General features: G+C 31.3%; 1 protein-coding gene across 1 annotated transcript in view; it reads right to left on the bottom strand.

Annotated features, from left to right (window-relative positions):
• The window catches only part of LOC115874930, a 22,369-nt gene extending 2,014 nt beyond the window's left edge, over window positions 1–20,355 (bottom strand). Inside the window, exons 1-8 of the mRNA XM_030890231.1 lie at window positions 20,276–20,355; window positions 18,705–18,995; window positions 18,504–18,644; window positions 17,809–18,444; window positions 13,171–13,451; window positions 11,227–11,435; window positions 8,755–9,033; window positions 7,473–7,682 (exon numbers count right to left, since the gene is read on the bottom strand). Coding sequence (XP_030746091.1) covers window positions 7,517–7,682; window positions 8,755–9,033; window positions 11,227–11,435; window positions 13,171–13,451; window positions 17,809–18,444; window positions 18,504–18,644; window positions 18,705–18,858 — 1,866 coding nt within the window. The 5' untranslated portion in view covers window positions 18,859–18,995; window positions 20,276–20,355 and the 3' untranslated portion in view covers window positions 7,473–7,516. The remainder of the gene's footprint in view (window positions 1–7,472; window positions 7,683–8,754; window positions 9,034–11,226; window positions 11,436–13,170; window positions 13,452–17,808; window positions 18,445–18,503; window positions 18,645–18,704; window positions 18,996–20,275) is intronic.
• Window positions 20,356–21,578: the final 1,223 nt, after the last annotated feature.

The raw sequence follows: 21,578 nt of genomic DNA, 5'->3' as shown, positions 1-21,578 counted from the left end.
AACCGTTCCGTATCAAACCGATGTTTTTCAGGAACCGCTCTTTATCGTAGTTTACCGGTCTGGTTCGCCTGGTTTTGCAACAAAATACAGCCTTAAAATTAATAGAATATCCTAGCAGCAGCTTGCGGTAATCAGTTGTATCCACGGAGATAAAACAATAAACTTTTGATTTCTAACCACATTTTCTCTTGACCGATGATAATCAAAGGCCAAAACTGGGCCAAAATGACATTCCTCGCAAATTTTGAAGTATAATTAGTGGAAAAGTTAAAAGTTTGGTAATTTTTTCCCACTAACTGAAAATTCCTACCACTAATTTTGACGTTCTGAATGTTTACCTTCAAATTAGAGGAACAAACTTCTAAGCTAATTGAAACCACTAATTTATTCCACTAATAGCGAGGTTCTGCATGAAGCTTTATTAGAACAGAAGATTGCTCCTCGTAGTTAAAAAACTTCTAACTTTTTCACTAATTATATTTCAAAAAATTTGCAAGTAATGTAATTTTGGCCTTTGATGATCATCCGTCAAGAGAAAATTTGGTTAGAAACATGTTAGAAATAACAAGTTTATTGCTTTCTAAGTTAGTTTACTATTAGGCCTTCTCTATGGATACCACTGGCTATCGCAAGATGTTACTAGGATATTCTATTAATTTTAATTATATTTTTTTAGACATTGTGAATGATCATAAACTCATAAAAGTACACTCAGATGCAAAAAATTTTTACTCAAATTTAAAGTGTTATATTTTTGTTATTTTTAGCCCTATTTTTATGAATTTTTTAGCAAGGTGTATATATAATTGATTGATTGATATAATTATATCAACTTTAATTCTTGTACTCAGTTTTTTTATAAACTTTAGTATTTGGCATATTATACAGGGTTACTTGAGGGGTTGTTTTTTACCCTAACTTTAAAACACCCTGTGCAATAATTTCGCGTGTCAATTTTCCTAAATAATAATTTTACGGTCAGAACCATGACTCCTGAGCATTTTGTTTTTTGGATCATGTCAATACATACTTTGGTTAATTTTTAAGAGCGAAATGAACCTGCCACCAACAATTTCCAATTTTTTTCAATTATCATTTCTTTTTGAAGTTATTTTTGAATATGACAAGACGGCTTTGGTGATTATTGTGAACTATACACTACTATGAACTGCTCAAAAGGGTTAAAGATCGCGGAGCGTTACCAGCTTCATTAAATGAACTTCACTTGGTTCTTAAAAAGAATTGGAAAACATAAAGCAATATGATATATGCAGCCTCAATGACAGTATGAACGGACATATACAGGCAGCTATAGCAACCAAGGGAGGCAATACAAAATATCAGGGTATTTTTTACAATTTTTGTTTTCTATTTGAGTACTTGGTTACTACAAATTTTTTCTTTATTATCCTTAGACTTGTTATCGTTATTAATGTTTATTAAAACCCGGACTGTATAGTTAGTTTTTAACGTTTTTTAAATTTAGTATAGAGTATCTAATGCAGCGCAATATGACGTTACGACAATAGTCACCAAAACCATCCCGTCATATTAAAAAATTACATCAAAAAGTAATGATAATTGAAAAATTGCAAATTGATCGTGATCAATTCATTTTGCTCTTAAAAATTAACCAAAGCATTTATTGACATGAATCAAAAAACAAAATGTTCTGGACTCATGGTTTTGACCGTAAAATTATATTTTAGGAAAATTTAACACGAAATTATTGCACAGGGTGTTTTAAATTTAAGGTAAAAAAACAACCCCTCTATTAACCCTGTATAATAGCCAAATATTAAAGATTATAAAAAACTGAGTTTACGAATTAAAGTTGATATAATTATATACAGCTTGCTAAAAAATTCATGAAAATAGGGCTAAAAATAACAAAAATATAACACTTTATATATAGGCCAGGGCAGTTAGGTGAAATAATGGCCTTTAAGAGAAGTTTTTGCAATCAAGCTAATTTTTTCACAGATGATAGTACCCATCAATAGTACTCTGTAAAAAAAGTTACACCTTCTAGGAGGCTTGCTTTTTCCGCCATGTTGAATTAAAGAGGGCCGACACAATATTTTTTTAAAAACTTTCTTATTTTTTTATCCGAATTACCTCAAACAAACACCATATTCAGGAGGAAGAGAAGCTATTTTTATAACAAGGTTTGTCAAAAAGTCGTATACAGGGCGAGAAAAAAAAATAAAAACCGCTTTTTTAATTTTCGGGAATTTTTTAAAATACATGATAATGCAAAAAAGATAAAAATGCTATTAATATTCATATTTTAACGCACTTTACACGTTTCAGGTGAAAGTATAAAAAATTTTAACATTCAAAAATCAGGAAATCGACAATTGAAAACTTTTATTCGAAATATCTCAAAAACTATTCGTTTTAGATGGGTTTAACACAGTTTAAATGGGGCAATTGTAGGGCTCCACAAGCTCTATCCACACAGGGATCAACCATCATTTTACAATTTATCATTTTCGAGATTTTTAGGATTTCTAGATTTTGCAAATTTTTGACTTTAGATCGATTTCTACAACACTTTGTACAATATTAAGAAGTAAAAAAATCGCGTTAATGAACACCACCTATGCTCTATCCAACAATGTATAACTAATTACAGACAAATGAAGGATATGGGAGATATTTTAAAAAAAGGACAAAAAAGGAAAATTTCCAAAAAACATTGAGGCCAAAATTGAACTTTGAGAACACAAGGTTTGGGATCTAATTTTGATTTGACAAATCTTCCTCCTACAGATGACTCCAGTAATCAACACGTTTTTAGAGTATATTTACCGGTACAAAGAGAGGAAACGAGTTAGATCCACTTGAGTGGGGGTGGTTTGCCAGTGGCAATGAACTTTTCCCAGTGACTTACATCAAACCTCCAGGGCCCGAACACCTATAATGCCAAATGCAAAGATCTTTGCACAGAAAACTGTGTTTGTGCTTCTTATAATCGGAAATGCAGCATTTTGTGAAAAAAATTCAATCAAGCCTGTCTAAATGCACCCAGACTCGATAATGAAGAAGTGGAAATAGATGATGGCGACATGTAAATACAAATGTGAAAAAGTTATTATTATGTATTTGTAGTTAAAAGCTATTAAAAGTTGAATCTATTATCGAGTTTATTATTAAGAATAACAATTTTTTCTTTTTTTTTAATTTATTTTTAATGTTTTTTTTAATTCATATTTTTAATCTAAAACCAAAGGCAACTGTTTTTATTTTATGCCAATCGAGCAAAAAATAAAGTATTTTTACATCCTGCATAAGTTTTATTTTTATTTGTACCCCCTTAAGAATACATTATACACTATATATCCCGCACTACTCAACCTATCATAAACTCAAAGACTTGAGTTCAAAATCAGAACTGATCAAAATCAGAACAAAAGAGCGCATATTCTTTAACCTTTTTTGCTACGAACTACGGTTCAAAAAAAAATTGAAGAAGAGCAAGTCGATTTCTTTTATTATTTTCCTTTTTTTTATTTTTGACAGAAAAACAACCTGTCAAAATAGTTTTGTATTTTTATTTCATTCTTTAGCCCCAAACAAAGGTAATGATTTTTACTTGACGAAAATCGGTTAATAAATAAGAAAGTTACGATTTTTTAAAGAATAGGACCAGACGCCATCTTTAATTCAACATGGCGGAGGAAGCAAGAGCTCTAGGAGGTGTAACTTTTTTTTACAGATTACTGTTAATGAGTACTATCATCTGTGAAAAAATCAGTTTGATTGCAAAATCTTCCCCTATTTTTGCTAACTGCCCTGGCGTAATAATTTGATCAAAAACATCTGAGTGTATAAAATGTAATTGTAACCACTAATTTTCAAGGTTCTGAATGAAGTACAAGTTTGTTAGAAATTAGGGTGTTTATATCTGGTGCGTCTCAAAAGTGGATCACCCCTATTTTTTTTTCAGATAAACAATCGAGATTTGGTATGTTAGCATATGACATAAATTAGGGTTGATTGACGTATTCATTTGTTTTTGGTCACTTCCTGTTTCACCGGAAATTACTACAAATATTGATTTTTAATTGGTATTAATTTATGTATCGGTATCTCTTTTATTTTATTTAATAGAATATGTCATTGTGAATAGAATGACATATCATTGGTCAGCTTTTGACATTTTCAGTTAAAATAAAAATAATATTTGAAATTTCAATCTAGAGTGGTTTGGCCGTAAATGTATTAACAGTTTGGCTGGAAATACCAAGCATGTGTTACCAAATTATTCGTAAAAAATGCTTTTTTCAAATATGCTATAATGAGCAACTTTCGTTCCATTTGAAAAAAAAATTGAGATATGATTAAAAATACGATTTGGGCATCTTTTAACCGGCTAGGACTAAGACACTAAAAACATAAGACGATCAAATCTATTTTTCCAAGGCTCCTTGATTAAAAATTATTGTTTTTAACATGGCACTCTAGATTCAAATTTTTAACACAATTTTGTTTTAAGAGAAAATGTCAAAAGTTGGCATATGATATCTCATTCTATTTCGTGTCATTTTCTATCGAATAATATAAAAAAATACCGAGGGTGTCATTTAAAAATCAAAAATTGTCCGGTGAAACAGGAAGCGCCCGAAAATATTTGAATACGCCAATCAATCCTAATTTATGTCATATATTAACATACCAAATCTCGATTTTCTATCTGAAGAAATAAAAATGGTATAGGGGTAAGCCACTTTTGAGACGCACCCGGTATAGTTTCATACCAAATAAACTTTTAGTCACGTGACCGGTCCAACGTTGCCCTTGTCGAGATATTAAAATATCTCGACAATTGATTTAGGTTTATCACACTTAAACCTTACCGTTTTTGAAATATTTTTAATTTTATGGAATTGCAGTAAAATTTTTAAGGCTTCATTTCTCCACGGGTATCGAAGTTTTTAATACTAATTATTTACTGAAGATTATTTATTGATCAGATATTGTGTTGCAAAAATAAAATATTTACTATTTTATACAAAGTGTCCAAACATTTATATTAAATAATTAGTAGCTTTAAACGGCAATAACTTGTTTAATTTAAACGGAACACCCTATATATTTTACGTGAATCAGAAGCACAATGTAATTGTCTATCAAATTGTATTATACCATTTTTTACCCATTTCTTCAAGTTTTCGTAGAAAATGCATTTTCTTATGATTTAGACCTCATTTATCACTATATACCCATGGAATATTGACATTTTAGCTTATTTTTAAAGATGTAACAAATTTTTAAAGATGCAACAAATGTTTAAAGATGTAACAAATTTTCACAGGGTACAGATACTAATATTGTCGATATAGTTCGCTTATTTAATTGAAAAATAAAAAAAAACTGTTTAAATATTTTTTGCTAAAGGGGACCAATTAATATGATCTCAGTATTCAAATTACTAACTACATTAATTGACTGTTTACGTTGGTTAATAATAATTGCTCCAAATAGTAAAAAACTGAATTTTCTGTGTATATTTGACAGTGTGGTAAAAAGTAACACATTATGAATTTTATTTCATTTTTAACGAATGTTTATTTATAAAAACAGAGGCGTTCATTTTCATAACTTATTATTATATTGATTTCTGAGCCAAATCCACATTTATTTAGAATACTTTATTAATTAAGACAATTTAAAAGTATGTAATTAACTAATTTTTGGTGTTTTTGGTCGGAAATAATGGTGGTATATTTAATTGGTATACTCTTTTACAAAGATTTAAATTGTTTTTTTTGTATGCCATTGGGTATGCCGTACATATATGGTGCTATAAAAAAATCTGAAATGTCAATATTCCATGGGTATAGAGATAAATGAAATGAATGATAATTATAAGAAAATGCATTTTCTGCGAAAACTTGAAGAGATGGGTAAAAAATGGTATAATACAATTTAATAGACAATTACATTGTGCATCTGATTAACGTAAAATATATAGAATGTTCCATTTAAATTAAGTTATTGCCGTTTAAAGCTACTAATTATTTAATATAAATTTTTGGACACTCTGTATAAGGTAGTAAAATTTTTATTATTGCAACACAATATCTGATCAATAAATAATCTTCAGTAAATATTTCGTATTAAAAACTTTGATACCCTTGGAGAAATGAAGCCTTAAAATTTTTACTGCAATTTCATAAAATTGAAAATATTTCAAAAACGGTAAGGTTTAAGTGTGATAAACCTTAATCAAATTTACCTTTATTTCAATCGTAGAATCCAAAAATAGAATAATATATAGGGTGTTCTATTTAAAAAAATACAACTATAATATTTTTTACCTATTTGGGACACTCTGTATCTTGTAAAAATATTTTAAAATTGTAGCTCTAATAGTCCTTCAACGAACCCAAAACTTACAATTTGTAAAAATCTAATCGTTTAGTTACAATACTCCGTATCGTATGTGGTGAACAACCATGTATAAACAGTTATTATTTACATCAGCAAAACTCACATTCTTAATAGTACCTAGTGGACATAGGGCCATTACTACCGCTTTCCCGTTCAAAATATTCTAATAATGTTGCGATGAGTTTTTTTACCGCTATTAAGCTATATTGTACACTTCACACTAAAAGAGGTTCTAAAAAGAAAAATGTTCTATTGCAAGGTCCGCTAGTAAACATTTTTAAGCTGAAAGTATCACTAGATAATTCATTTAAACCAAAAACTCGTAATACAAAACTAAAATGTCAAAACGATTGACAACGTCAGGAAATAAATAAGTAAATGTGGCAACTTGACATTTTTTACAGCAGAGCTAACACCTGAATCCTCAGCGGGAAATTTAAAATCCAGTTAATCAGCCCGGCGGCGGCGGCGGCGGCGCCGAATATGTCCATGGTTGGCCCAACAATGAATTTAAAAATCGCGCCCTTAATTACGTAACTAAAAGTTTAATTGGTATCAAATATATATTATATATGTTTCCATTTTACATTTGCTACATTTTTGCTGTTTTAAATCTAAATTAATAAAAAATAGTTTATACTTAAGTCTTGTGTGTACAGCATTCTAGTAAAATCCTTGTTTATATTCAAGGTAAAACGTTTAGTAAATTATTTTCATATTTGTATTTTGATTAATAAACAATTTAATTTAAAAATATTTACGACGATATAAACAGTTTAATTGGAACCAAAATATAGGATATTATTTTAAGTGTTAAAAGAAATGTACCGTGAGGCTACTAATCAATTCATTACCAATAAAGAGACAATGAATAATATATAACATCAATAAACGAGCCAATGACAGTACAACACTATAATGGCTGTGAAAAAGTTATCTGCTATCATAGCTAACAAATTTACTGACAGCATTGATCACTCATAATAACATTAAGTAATGGTAAAGGCTGTTCTTAAAGTTCGAAAAATTATTAACTTAACCGGAAGGTTCTAAAACAATTAAAGATGTCTTACAATTTCCCAGTATTGCTTCAAAAGTTGTATAAATAAAACATAGTCTACAACGAGTCCAATATTGAATCCAGCATTTCTAGTTGACATTCGTCCCATCCATTGGTCGCTAACAACAATCCCGTAAGTTCTTCTTCTCCAACTATTGGAGGGGCTACCGATTCGGTAATAGGTGGAGCTTGAGGCATTGATGGTGGAACAGTAATTTCCGATCTACGATTAAAAATATACCTGATTTGAAGAAGGTGTCCATATTTCTCAAAGATAACTCATTTGTAAATTATAAAAAAGAAAAAATAAGTCTCAAAGTCTAATATACAGGGTCGCTTTTGTGTATGAAAACGGTCGATTATTAGGTAAAGTATAGGAGGTATACCGCAAAAAGTTTAATACAAAAGTTATAGGATTTTTAAATATCTATTAGCGAGTAATAAATTTAAGTATTCAGGGTCGGTCATAAAGTCGTGGCACATAAAAGTATCATTTTTTTTAAATAGAAGCCCCTGTATATTATTGCATATTTCAATTCTTCCTTCAATTCTAAGCAAAAATCGAAATACACACAACGTACCTCAAACCAACCGTTTCCGAGTTATTGGCTTTTGAAAATATCACTTAAACTATTTTATTTAATTAATTTCGATATGTATATAGTTTCATTTAACGATGCCATTCTGGAGAAACTGTAATACTTAATAGTATTTGACATCAGTTCTCAAGTTAGCATTTATAGATGTATAAAATGAGATTATATCAAGTCGGGAAATTACAAATATTTCGTTTAACATTTCAAATCTTGAATTTATGTACATTGTGTATTACGATTATTGCTTAAAATTGAAGGAAGAATTGAAATATGCATATAATATACAGGGGGTTTCATTTAAAAAAAAAGTTTGATGTGCCACATTATGACCGATCCTGTATACTTAAATTTACTAGTAGCTAATAGGCATTTAAAAACCCATTACAAGAGTATCACAGTTTCGGCAGAATTGCATCATTAAATGAAACTGAATATATCGAAATTAATTAAATAAAATTGTATAAATCTGTTAAGACTTTTATGAGCCACCCTGTAGAAGTTAATTTATTTTCCTGAAATACATCCTAGTAAATACTTCAGGTTTGCACTCGAACAAGATTACCAAGTTTTTTATTCTAGGAGCTACCGGTACCCGACGTACTATTGCCGGACCTGTATATTAAAACCGAGATTTTGAGTTATTTCTTCTTTATAATTTACAAATCAGGTCGAAGTTCTAATTAAAATAATTAAACTTACTTATTCAGCGTTGTTGAAATCCCATCCTCAATATTTACTTGTGGTATTAAAATATTTTCAATATTAGTTTTTGCTCCAGAATTTTCATCATCAATCGATTCTGACAGTTTGTGGGACCTATTTTTTTGGATTGATTTTGACGTGTATTGACTGAACTTTTTGCTTTTCAAACTTGCCCTTGCCGCTTCTTCGACATTCTCGATATCTGTAGCCCCACAAATCGAGATATTTGAAAGAATGTTATGCTTCCGTTCCCCTGGGGTAGCATTTGGCCTATACCTAAATAAATAAATGCCTTTATTGTCAAAAAAATTTACAATTTGTGAACAAAGGTAAAGTAAACAAACAAAAAGAATACAAAACAAGTATACAAATTACATTGTCAGTCTTATTGTTTAAAATAAACATTTATAAATGTTTAAAGAATAAAAAAATAAAAAGAAGATTCAAAAATATTTAGTAAGTTTATAGTAAATATAGTAATAGCAAATATTAGACCAGTGTTTACAAGATCAAATTCGATTATCAAAATATAAGTCATTTACGGCATAGAAAGCCTTGTCTAATAAATAAGATTTCAATGCTTTGCGAAATGAAGAAAATTATGTTATGGATTAGATTTTAAATGGCGTGATTGTGCATTTTTTTCGAGTTGTATAATATTGAACTTTTAACTAACTCTGAGCGTGGGATAGGTACATAAATATCTTGCTCCGCGTTCCTGAGTGGACAAGTGTGAGATGGCATTTCTTGACAAGCTAATACATGCTTACGTATTAGGCAAACGTATTCAAATATAAATAAGGAAGGAAGATTTAATATTTTTAATTTTTTAAAAAAGGTCTGGCTATGAGTTCTGCTGTTTAGTCCCAGTGAATATCGAACAGCTCTCTTCTGAAGCTTGAAAATGCGGTCAAATTGAGTCGCACAACACGTAGGTACCCCAGAATGGAAGGGCATTTCTGAGGTGCTTACAAGTTAAGCTCCTTAGAAAAAGATCTTAATGCAAAACAGGCAGATCTTAATTTTTTCGACAAAGCGTCGATATGCATGTCCCATTTCAGAGAATTGTCTACAACAAGCCCTAAGAATTTTACAGATTTTACGACGTCAATGGTGGTGTTGTTAAGTATAAAAGGCTGCAGCGAGTTTTTATACGACAAAGCTTTAGTTTTAGAAATGTTGAGACTCAGGAGGTTCGAATCGCACCAATATTTAATGGTGATTAAGTCATTTGATATAATCCTATGAAGTGCCGTGACGTCTTTGTTGCTCTAAGTGAAGCTAGTGTCGTCCGCAAAAAGACATATTTTACCACTGATGTTTATGTTAGCTATGTCGTTAATAAAAAGAAGAAACAAAATAGGGCCTAGACTGAGCCTTGTGGTACTCCACATTCTATTGGCTTGCTAGAAGACAACGTGGTATCCACCCTCACAAGTTGACTTCTGTTGCTCAGATACGATTTAAACCATTCGAGAGATGTTCCCCTGAACCCATAGTGCTGCAGTTTATTAATTATGATCTTATGATTTACACAGTCGAACGCTTTAGAAAAATCAGAGAAAATTGTTGCTGTAGAATGACGGTTATTTAGGCTGGAGTAAACTTTATTAAGGAGGGAAGAGATGGCGTCATTTGAGGACTTGTTGCTCAGAAATCCAAATTAATGTTCAGTAAGTATTTTGTACTTAAACAGGAAAGATACCAGCCTTCTTTTAACCAACCTTTCTATGATCTTAGATAGCGTTGGAAGGAGTGCAATTGAGCGATAGTTAGAAGCTTGATCTTTGTCTCCTCCTTTATGCAGAGGAATTATTATTGCCGTGTTAAGACGTTTTGGAAAAATACCATTTTGGAATGACATGTTTATTAAAGTTATTAGGTGATTATTCAGAGTACTTTCTGGCAGATTCGGAAATATTTTTAAAGTTAGCTCGTCGCGTCGGTCCCAGATGAGGATTTATTTTTGATGGTATTAATTGTACTGCGAAGCTCTTCTAAAACTACGGGCGAAGAAACGAAACTGTGTAAGTTCACATTATCATTAGAGAGATATGAAAGTGGATCAAGAGAAGGACATATGGTATAGGGTATTAGTTAATTTTTTAGCTACATTTATAAAGTAATCGTTAAGGTTCTCAGGTGAGGTAGAGATATCGCTAGACGAAGAAGCTTTGTTTCTCAAATCATTCACAATAGACCATGTTTCTTTAGCATCATTACCAGAATTGGCGATTCTCCTATTATAATAAAGGTCCTTAACGGCTCTTATAGTCTTATGATAAATTTTTCTGTATAGTTTTACGTAATTATGGAAGAATACACTGCCTGAGAATTTTTTTTTAGTGAGATAATGAACGCATGTTTTTAGAAGATAAAATAAAATAAAGATAAATAAAAAATAAAATAATATATACCTAAAACCTAAGTGTTAAAAATTTATACAGTAATTTTGACTAAACTAATTACCTTTTCGGTTTCTTATGTGTCTTTTTCAGATTCATATTTTGGCCGTTTTTTGGCGTTCTGACTGTTAAGCTAGATCTTCTTTTGGATCTTCTAGATTCCTCTAATCTCTCTAAGTCCAATCTCCAGAAGCCACCTTTTCCCGGCTCGTTTTTTGATCGGGCTTGTTTAATAAAACATTTGTTCAATGACAAATTATGCCTAATTGAATTCTAAAAATATCAGTATTATTTTAGACTAAGTATACAAGGAGTATCAAAAAACATGTATCATCTTTCGTGGGGAGATTTCTCACGTAAAATAAGATTTATTTTTTATATCAATATAGGTCTGATTCGGCTTTGTTTCGTAGCTACAGCGGATTTTGACAATAATTAGTTAGGCATCTGTAGATCCTGGAATAAAAAACTTGGGAATTTGGTTTAAGTGTAAACCTAAAGTATGTACAAGGATATGTTTCAGGAAAATATTTTAACTTCTATAGGGTGGCTCAAAAAAGTGTGAGTGGATCGGGATGATTCTTTTATTAAACGAAACACCCTGTATATTATTGCATTATTGCATTAATATACAGGGTGGTCCGAACTGTATTCCGGAAACTTCGGCAACATATTCTGCAGATAAAAACAAGTAAAAAAGTTCGTATAAATGTATGTCCTAAAATGCTTAGTTTCGGAGATACAGGGTGTAGAAATTTCATTTTTATTTCGATTTTTTTCCAAATAATTTATAAAGTAACGTCAATATTTTAATGAAAATGAATGTATGAAGGTTTTTTGACATGAGAAATTTGATATTGATGTCAATATGACTCCTACTTGTAGAGGGCGCCACTTATATATTATTTAACTGGTTTGAAGAGTAATAACTTTTTGTCCGTACCTGTATTAAACTACTGAGTAAAAAAATATACATTTACGACGTTTTATACGTAAAGAAGGTCCCTTGGTAAAAATCGCTACGAGTAGTGGTTCTCCAGATATTTGGAATCGAAATTATCAATACCTATCATCGTTGACATAAATTAAACATGTTGACTAAATAGTTATTAGATTGAAATCATAAATTTGAAATGTTTTTGTACCAAAAGTTCAACAAAAACCGTTTATAATCATTTTCCGCAGAAAAATTTATGATTAATTTAAAAATATAAAAATTTTTGCAAATTTATTATTTCAGTCAAATAACTATCCATTCAAAGTGTTTATTTTTTTGTCAATAATGACATGTATTAACTATTTCCACTCTAAATATCCTGAGAACGGTTGTTCGTAGCGATTTTTACAAAGAAATATTTTTTACGTGAAAAGTCACGAAAATTTATATTTTTTCACTCGGTAGTTTTATACAGGTACGGACGAAAAGTTATTATTCTTAAAAACAGTTAAAATACATGTAGGTGGCGCCCCCTACAAATAGGAGTTATATTGACATCAAAATCAAATTTCTCATGTCAAAAAATCCCCATTCACCAATTTTCATCGAAATATTGACGTTACCTCATAAATTATTTGGAAAAAAACGAAATAAAAATGAAATTTCTACACCCTGTATCTCCAAAACTAAGCATTTTAGGACATACATTTATACGAACTTTTTTACTTGTTTTTATCTGCAGAATACGCTGCCGAAGTTTCCGGAATACAGTTCGGACCACCCTGTATAAGTACTTTTGAATATCAAGTGATAGGTATACCCTATAGAAATTATATTTTCCTGAAATACATCCTAGTACATACTTTAGGTTTGCACTTAAACAAAATTCCCAAGTTTTTTATTCCATGAACTACAGATGCCCGACGAACTTTTGGCGAACCCTGATGTATAAAAAAGTTTCCGATTCAACCACGACAGGTGAAATAACGAATATCGATAACTCAATAATATACATTATTCTAATTTCTTGCATACTTTTTGATGACCACAAGGAAGAAAGTGCTTGGTTACCTGCCAACTAGGATGAGCCTTTCGATAATACAGAAAGTTTTCCCTAATCCAATGATATATTGCATTTAATGTCATTTTGTTCCCATTTTTACCCATTGCCATACAAATTAGAGTAGCATAAGAGAATGGAGGTTTCTTGTCACCGTTTTTCTTGTAGAAGGTTATGTCTATTGTCAAGTCGGCAGATCTAGGAGGAACATTTTTCAAATCATTTCCATTGATGCTATTTTTAGATTTTAGCTTCAGTTTTGGTGATACAGGTGGTGTTGGCAAATTTGGTACTGAAAAATGATATGAAAAAGGTTAGATATATGTACATACATAAAGTCCACTTTTAAGTAACAGGACTTTAACAGTAGTAGTATAAACTTATTTTAGGAAAAAAATTATATGAACATAGAGTTAAAAACTGTTGCTTTTTAAAATCGTTTGATTTTTTTTCAGAGAATGATCGGCTATTTATGACAGGAGTGGAACATATAAAGATATTTAATCAAATTTGGTATACAGCTCTATATTGTACCATATTTAGTAATGTTATAAATATCAGGGCCTATAACCAATCAATGCTGGAGCTGTAATACTACTATAAGGTGTAAAATTTTACCTTAGAATGGTTTACCTTATTTTTAGAATGGGGCAAAAGTACGCACGGGGCAATAGTCCTAATTGAAAATTAAGGGAAAAATAACTACAATTTGTCAACACCACTTAAACCTACGCGTGTCAACCGATTTTTAGTCATCAGTCTGTTTTCAAACGCAGACGAAGAGATAGGCCGCTACCATGAAGTAAGTTACGTAAGTTTTTTAATACAATGTGGTCTAGAGTATCTTTGATAGGTATATTTAGAGTTGTGCGATATATTTGTATGCATGAACTCCAATGGTATAGCATTGGCGGGAAATTTGAAACTCTATCATATCTGTGCGGCAAATGACCTATTTTTTCCTGGGGCAAAAATTCGCTCGTACTTTTGCCCAATCTAATTTAAATCGAAGAAACATGGCTAGAAAAACATTAATGAAAGACTTCGGAAACGTAATTCTAAAACAAACAATGAAGATAAAGAAAATAATAAACACCAAAGTTCCGAAAAAAACAAGAACGAAACAATTTTCTGCCCTGCTTGTGAACAAGAATACACGATCCACCAATAGAAGACTGGATAGAATGTGGGAATTAATCCAGATGGTGGCATGAACAATGTACAGGGTGGCTCAAATTCGACACTCATCACTGGGATTTCGGAAACCGTAAGAGATACAGGATCGGTTAAATGGATGCAAAGTTGGGCAATTTGATACTAAAAAAATGCCGTATTGCATTTTGAAAAATTCCGAATACTTCCGAATATATTCGAAAAAAACGGAATTTTCAATTTTGTTTTCTATTGTTTCCTGGCTTTATTTGTTAAGATAACTTAAAATGAAAAACACATTTTTATGGCCACTTTTTCTGCTCTATAACTATGTGTGATTCTGGCGACCATCATCAACTTAATTTTTTTAAATACGGACCTGATTTTTTTTTCAATTTAATTAAATCCTTTCATCACTCTTAAAACACTATATATAGTCACTTTGATATTTGCCGACGATTCGTACAGAAAATTCCATCACCAGAATATTTTATGCAAAAAAAATAAAAATGCAATACGGCATTTTATTGAGCATCAAATTGCGCAACTTTGCCTCCATTTAACCGATCCTGTATCTTTCGGTTTCCGAAATCCCAATGATGAGCGTCGAATTCGAGCTACCCTCTACAGCCTATGTAAATAAAGGCCCTTTTATTTGTGATGTTTGTGTATGATGTTAGTAACATCGGGAATTTGACCCACGCAAATTGGAATTGGTGTTTTTGTTCCTTTTGTTAATATATTTTGTAAAATACATCTTTACTTCTTAAAAAAAAGTGTTGCTTAATTGTTATAAATAGTTAGTTTTATATCTACATCATTGATGGTATTATTATGTGGATTTAAGTCTTAAGTGCGTCGTTTTGCCCCATGCTACTCTAATGCATAACTATTATATTATAGCCTAATATACCTACCTATAATATTCAAACATTTAAAATTCCGAGTAGTTTCGGATATTTTGGAGAAAAACCGAAATTCGAAGATTTTCATTATATTTTTCCTGACGTTATTTGACAAGGTATCCCGATAATCAATGCACATTTTTATATATTGTCCCTCATTTCCAGCTACACAACCGACATTTCGTTTGCTGACCACCATTACCAACTTTTTTTATATGCTTCATATTAGATTTTTACTCATATAAATAGATAAATTCATTGCGATTATAACGAGGGTATGTAGAATGTAGGAAGAGTGGGAAAAAGGTTTAATCATTTCGACCTTAAAGATCTATTGTGCCTCCCTTACTCATCTCATACAGTTTATAACCCATCATACTGGTTGTAGGGAGGACAGGGTATTTCCCATCGTCGCGCGTTGTCTGAAAACAGATGTTCCTCCTCTGAGAGCCCCCTTCTACGGTTGGGATTTGGCCCTCCGTATCTTTCACAGTCGAAGAGCTTGTCTCTGGCTGAGGTACCCGTGAGGTGGAGGCTGGAGGATCTGTCTTCATTTTCTGCACCTTTTTAACTTGGTCTCTCCTTAGACCTGATATGCCGAAACGGTGTTGTCCCGAACCTATAATAGAGGATATAATATCTCTCTTTATTGCCTCCTTGGATTTGAGGTCAATTCCTGTTGTGAGGATCTGACCATGACCCTCCTCCCTCGAGTTGATAACTAGCCAACTCGATGTCTTGCCAAGTCGATGGTCCAAGTGCTCATCCAGCTTTTTAAATAATGTTCTGTGTGGATATTCTCTTTCTGAATAATTTTGCAAATGCAGTTCTGATATTTTTGCGCTACTTCTGTCAAATTTGTAATAAAGTTGCAAACATGTCGACATTTTTCATTTAAACAACCCAAGCCACCTAATGAAAAAGGGATTTTCACAAAATTATGATCGTTTCAAAGCCACTATGAATAACTTGTTGTACTTCGTTATAGTCGCAATCGATTGGAAAGGAACTATCGAAAACGAAAAATAGCCACCTTATCCGACAGTCAAGCAGCACTAAAAGCGATCAACTCAGTAACCATCAATTCTAAGTTGGTCAAATGCCTAGAGAAGCTGAACAAATTAAACAAAGAAAATAAAGTCCTCCTACTCTAGGTACCCGCTCACCATAAGGCAATGAAAAAACAAACAATCTAGCTAAAAAATAAGCGAACACTCCACTAACTTGGCCAGAACCGTCCTTCTTTCCAAGCAGACACCAACCTAAAGCGGAACTCAAGAATCCATCAGTAACCTGAAATGGGAATTCTTCAACCCCCCCCAATCGGTCTAAGACACTCAAAAACTTTCTCAGAACTTACAACAGAGAAAGATCAAAGATCTTCCTTGATTTAAGTAAGACCAATCTTCGGATTGTCACGGGGTTTCTAACAGGACACTGTCTCCTCAACGAACACCTCAGTAGATTGAAGCTGAGAAACAACGGCCAAATTCAGATTCTGTGGAGAAATGGGAAAACACCAAAACACCTTATCACTGAGTGCGCCGAAACGACATCCGTTTATGCCATAAACTTTGGTACGGCTGGTATCGGAGATGGAGAGCTGGCCCCCGTGGAACCGTCTCAGATACTGGTTTTCACTAAAGCTCTGAGACTGTTTAATAAGTTATAATTCTTTATAACTCAAGAAAGGAAAACACACAATAGATCTGTAAGATCGCGGTGATTAACCCCCCTAAACCCCCTAGACAATATACATTCTATATCCATTTATGTATTTTAAATTCTAATATGGCGTCTATAAGAAACAATAATGTTGATGATGGTAGTTAAAAGATGAAAGGTCGGATGACAAATCTGAAAACACTGCTGTATAACAAGAAAAAAGTGGCAATGAAAATGTGCTTTTAGTTTTGAGATATCTTGTCAAATAACATCAGAAAAATATAAAATCAATTTTTCTCCGCAACTACACTCGATGCAAAAAAACGCAACAGAGAAAATTTTGGTCAAATTTAAAGTGTTATATTTTCATTGTTTTTAGCCCTCTCTTCATGATTCATTAGCAAACTGTATATAATTATACATTACTTTTTGATGTAATGTTTTAATATCACGAGATGGTTTTGGTGACTATTGTCTTAACGTCACATTACGCTGCATTGAATACTCTTATACTAAATTAAAACAAAAACGTTAAAGACTAACGATAACCTCGCATAATATGCCAAATACTAAAGTTTATAAAAAACTTGGTTTACAAATTAAAGTTGATATAATTTATACAGTTTGCTAAAAAAATCATGAAAATAGGGCTAAAAATAACGAAAATATAACACTTTAACTTTGACCAAAAATTTCTCCGTTGCGTTTTTTTGCATCTGATTGTACTTTTTATGGAATTTTAAATGTTTATGGAACTGTCTATTATTAGCACATCGATGCATAACGTTGTACTAATTTAATCATCCACTACAATTTTTGAGATCCCAATGATCGAATTTGAGTTAACCTGTAGGTATACTTTTTTGAGAGAAAATAACTGTAACTGTAACTTCTAAACTAAATTAATATATCATAATGGTACTTTACCTGACATTATATTTGTAATATTATGCAACCAATTTAGACTTGTCAAATCAGTTTCATTTTGTTCAATTTCGCTCTCGCTTCTTGGACTCAGCAGCGTTGTTGTAGGTTGTCCTTTTAGTGACGTTTCCGGATCATCATACTCCATTCCTGCTAAATCAATTGATTCTTCAGAGCTATTGCATTGCGCGCCATCATTTTGAAGCGCGAAATCGTTAACAGTGATAATGTTAATATTTGACAGGCCTTTGATATTAACTAAACCTAGTGTATTTAAGTTTACATTTAAGGGCACAAGATTTACATTGTCGTTGTTATTTTTTATGTCAATGACAAAGTTGTTTCTATAAAAATTTGATTTTTCAAGTATGCGCATATCAATATCATTTTGAGTATTTGCCAGTTCATCTATATGGCCGTTAGTTAACGTATAATCTTCGTCATGAGAATTATCCTCTGTGTGATTAATACTATTTTCAAAATGTCGGTTAATTAAATTATCTGTGTCATTAGTATATCCATTTTCTTTAAGTTTTAAACTTTCCTCTGTTTTATCAGAATTAATGATAACTTCGTCATAAACTTCGTAACTATATTCGCTGTCGCCATGGGTACTTTCCAGAGTATGGTTATGTTTTTCTAAAATTGACGTTTAAAGTATTCTAATACCTAGTAATAATGTTTTATTTATAAAATACCTTGTATGGCACTTATATTTGGTTGATTGTTGTCAGAAATTTCAAATTCTTCGTCATCGTGCTCTGGAATTATATTTGTGGATTCAATTTCAATACAGTTTTGCACATCAGGTAAATATTCACCATGTTTAAGATGAAAATCTAAAATAAGACGAAATTAATTTTGTAAAACGAGTAAATTAATTTTCTATTCTAAATTACCTTCCATATAGAATTCCTTGTTTAAATGTTCTAGTTGTCTGGTAGCTGTTTCAGTTTCTTTTGAATCGTCGAAATCCATAGCTTCACAGTTGTTATTACAAACGCCGCCTTTACAACTCTTACATGTGACAGTTGATTGATAGGAGGGAATCATTATTTTATAAGTAGTTCTAACTGATTTTAATAATTACTACTTATCAATAAAACTATGACTAAATATTGTGATATATGAGCAACTTTCTGAGCTTATGTGTTTGCGTAATGCTTGTAAGAAAGTCATATCTCTTCTTCCTGAAAATAATATTTTTATGATTATTATCTATAGATGGGTCAAATATTCACAAATATGTATAACACACTGAGTAAATATAATGTTAATTTTAACTTTAGATTAAAAAATAATATAAAAGATCAATTTTTATAATAGTTCATTTAAATATACCAGGTATTTTTCAGTAGTGGCTCACCCCTATAACTTAAATTAATAAAAAAAAAATAGATTCGGTATGTTAATACCTATATGACATAAATGGGGAAATTTAAAAAAGGCGTCCATTGAACCCAAAAAAATCTGATTTGAAATTCAAAAGCCAAAGCAATAAGACTCTTGAAACCGAGACTTAGAATCTTGTTGCTTTGGCTTTTGTATATAAATGGGGATTTATTGATGGATTCAATTATTTTCGGCCACTTTTTTTGATTTTTGTTTTACCGGAAATCTAACTAAATCTTTTGATTTTTGAATGGAAACCCTCCTTATTTTTTACTTTATTTGATAGAAAATGATATTCTGAATAGATCGACATATCACATGCCAATTTTGATATTTTCATTTAAAAAAAAATGTATTTTAAATTTCAATCTAGTATTAAAACCACTAATTTTTAAACAGAGTCTTGGAAAAATATATTTGCTCGTCTAATGTTTTTCATGTCTTTCCCTGGCCAGTTAAAAGATAACCAAATCGTATTTTTAATCATAATTCAATTTTTTCAAATAGAACGAGCAGTGGCGAATACAGAGAGGGGTCCATGGGGCTAAGGCCCCCGTAAAATCTACAAATTAGATTAAATATTAGACTTTTGGGTTAAAAATGGCGCCCTAAAAAGCATATTCTACATGACTTTTCATTTAGGCCCCCCCCCTAAAATAAATTCCTGTATCCCCCCCTGAGAACGAGGGTGCCTCATTAACATAAATATTTGGACCAACCAAACTCATTTATTTTAAGAGAAAATGTCAACAGTTGACATGTCCTATGTCATTCTTCAGAACATCATTTTCTATCAAATAATGTATAAATATACCGAGGATGCCATTTAAAAATCAAAAATTGTTGTTATTTCCGGTGAAACAGGAAGTGACTTAACGTAATTGAAAACATCAATCAATCCTGATTTACGTCCTATACTAATATACCAAATTTTGAAAAACACCCGGTTTAATAATAAAATAATTAAACTTAGAATACTCTAGGTTTGACACAAAAAATTGTAAAAGTCACTTATTAAAATCATAGTAAGGAGCGTTATATTATGAAAAATAATAACCATTTTTAACTAGAGACTTACCGATAAACCTATAATTGAATACTCTTGTTCACAAGCAAGTTTTGAGCAAGTTTTTTTTTCTAATTATCCAAAGATAGATGGTCTTTTCGATCTAGAAATAAAAATATGATTATTAATTATGTAATATATAACATTTATATTTTATAATATATTTTATTCTAACGTTTTCTTTTTTTCTGCGAGAATTCTGAAAAAATGCGTGAAATAAGAAGAAGAGCTTTTTCACCCTTTAGGATGTTTTTGATGATAGACAGTTAAAGCACGGCTTAAGACGTAGACGTAAACGTATCGTTTGACATGTACGCTTGCGCAGTGAGAAATTCACTTGCGTTTACGGATACGTGATACGTATCTTTACGTACGTACAAAACGCAAACGTATCGAGCCGAAGGAGTTTCGATTTCACCCGAATGATGCCGAACTTACAAATTCACAAACAACTCGTTTCCATATAACAGGCTAGTAATTAAGTTATTTCAAAAATTTTGGGGCCTGTGTAACAGAACTGGGCCTATTTTATTACAATAATTTAGTATGAAAATATTAAGCATCATAATAAAATCATTTTGGAATCTATTTAATTAAATGCTAGTTCTTAGCCAAAATCCATATGGGGATTCTAAAAGATGGAATCTAATAAATAATCATAAAACTGTGTCTATTTTCCAATATTTTTTATTACTAAGAGCATTTTAAGTTGTAAGGACTACTTTCTGTAATAAAATAATTTCCATTTATAATTTTCTTCATTTTTCGATATTACTTATATAAATTTAATGTGGAATCAATGGAATAATAGATATCCATTTTCAGTTTTAAAATTAAATAAATTGTTTCACAAAATAATTTAGAATTACAAATGTACCATTTGCGTTACCTACGTCAAAATACTTGCTTTAACTCTTGTTTACACGACAACTCAACGGCAGACGTAACGTAGGTTTTTGAAACCAAGTTTTTTAACTTGGTTTCTGCGTTACGTGTCGAGAGATACGTATACGTATTGTGCCTTGCTTTAACTGTCTAGTATCTCTGAAATAATCTCCATTGTAATTGTTTCAATCTGTAGTACATGTTGTTTAAACCTTTGTATGTGCGTCATTACGTACACATGCATACAACCCATAAATGTTGTAATAAAACTAGAGCTATCAAAAATATTGTAAGGCATGGAAAATAATACAACCTATCAGTACTGCTAATGAAATTGTTCTACCCTACGGACTAGCATCTTTTAGGTGAAACAATTCCGTTTGCGGAGAAAATTAAGTATCTGCGTTTAACCCTAAATAGAAAATTTGGC

Source organism: Sitophilus oryzae, unplaced genomic scaffold (assembly GCF_002938485.1).
Source record: "Sitophilus oryzae breed Bouriz unplaced genomic scaffold, Soryzae_2.0 scaffold_1307_pilon_pilon, whole genome shotgun sequence".
In the NCBI taxonomy this organism is placed as follows: domain Eukaryota; kingdom Metazoa; phylum Arthropoda; class Insecta; order Coleoptera; family Curculionidae; genus Sitophilus; species Sitophilus oryzae.
The sequence above is the reverse complement of the archived record's forward strand: the minus strand, read 5'-3'. Positions and strand labels throughout refer to the sequence as shown.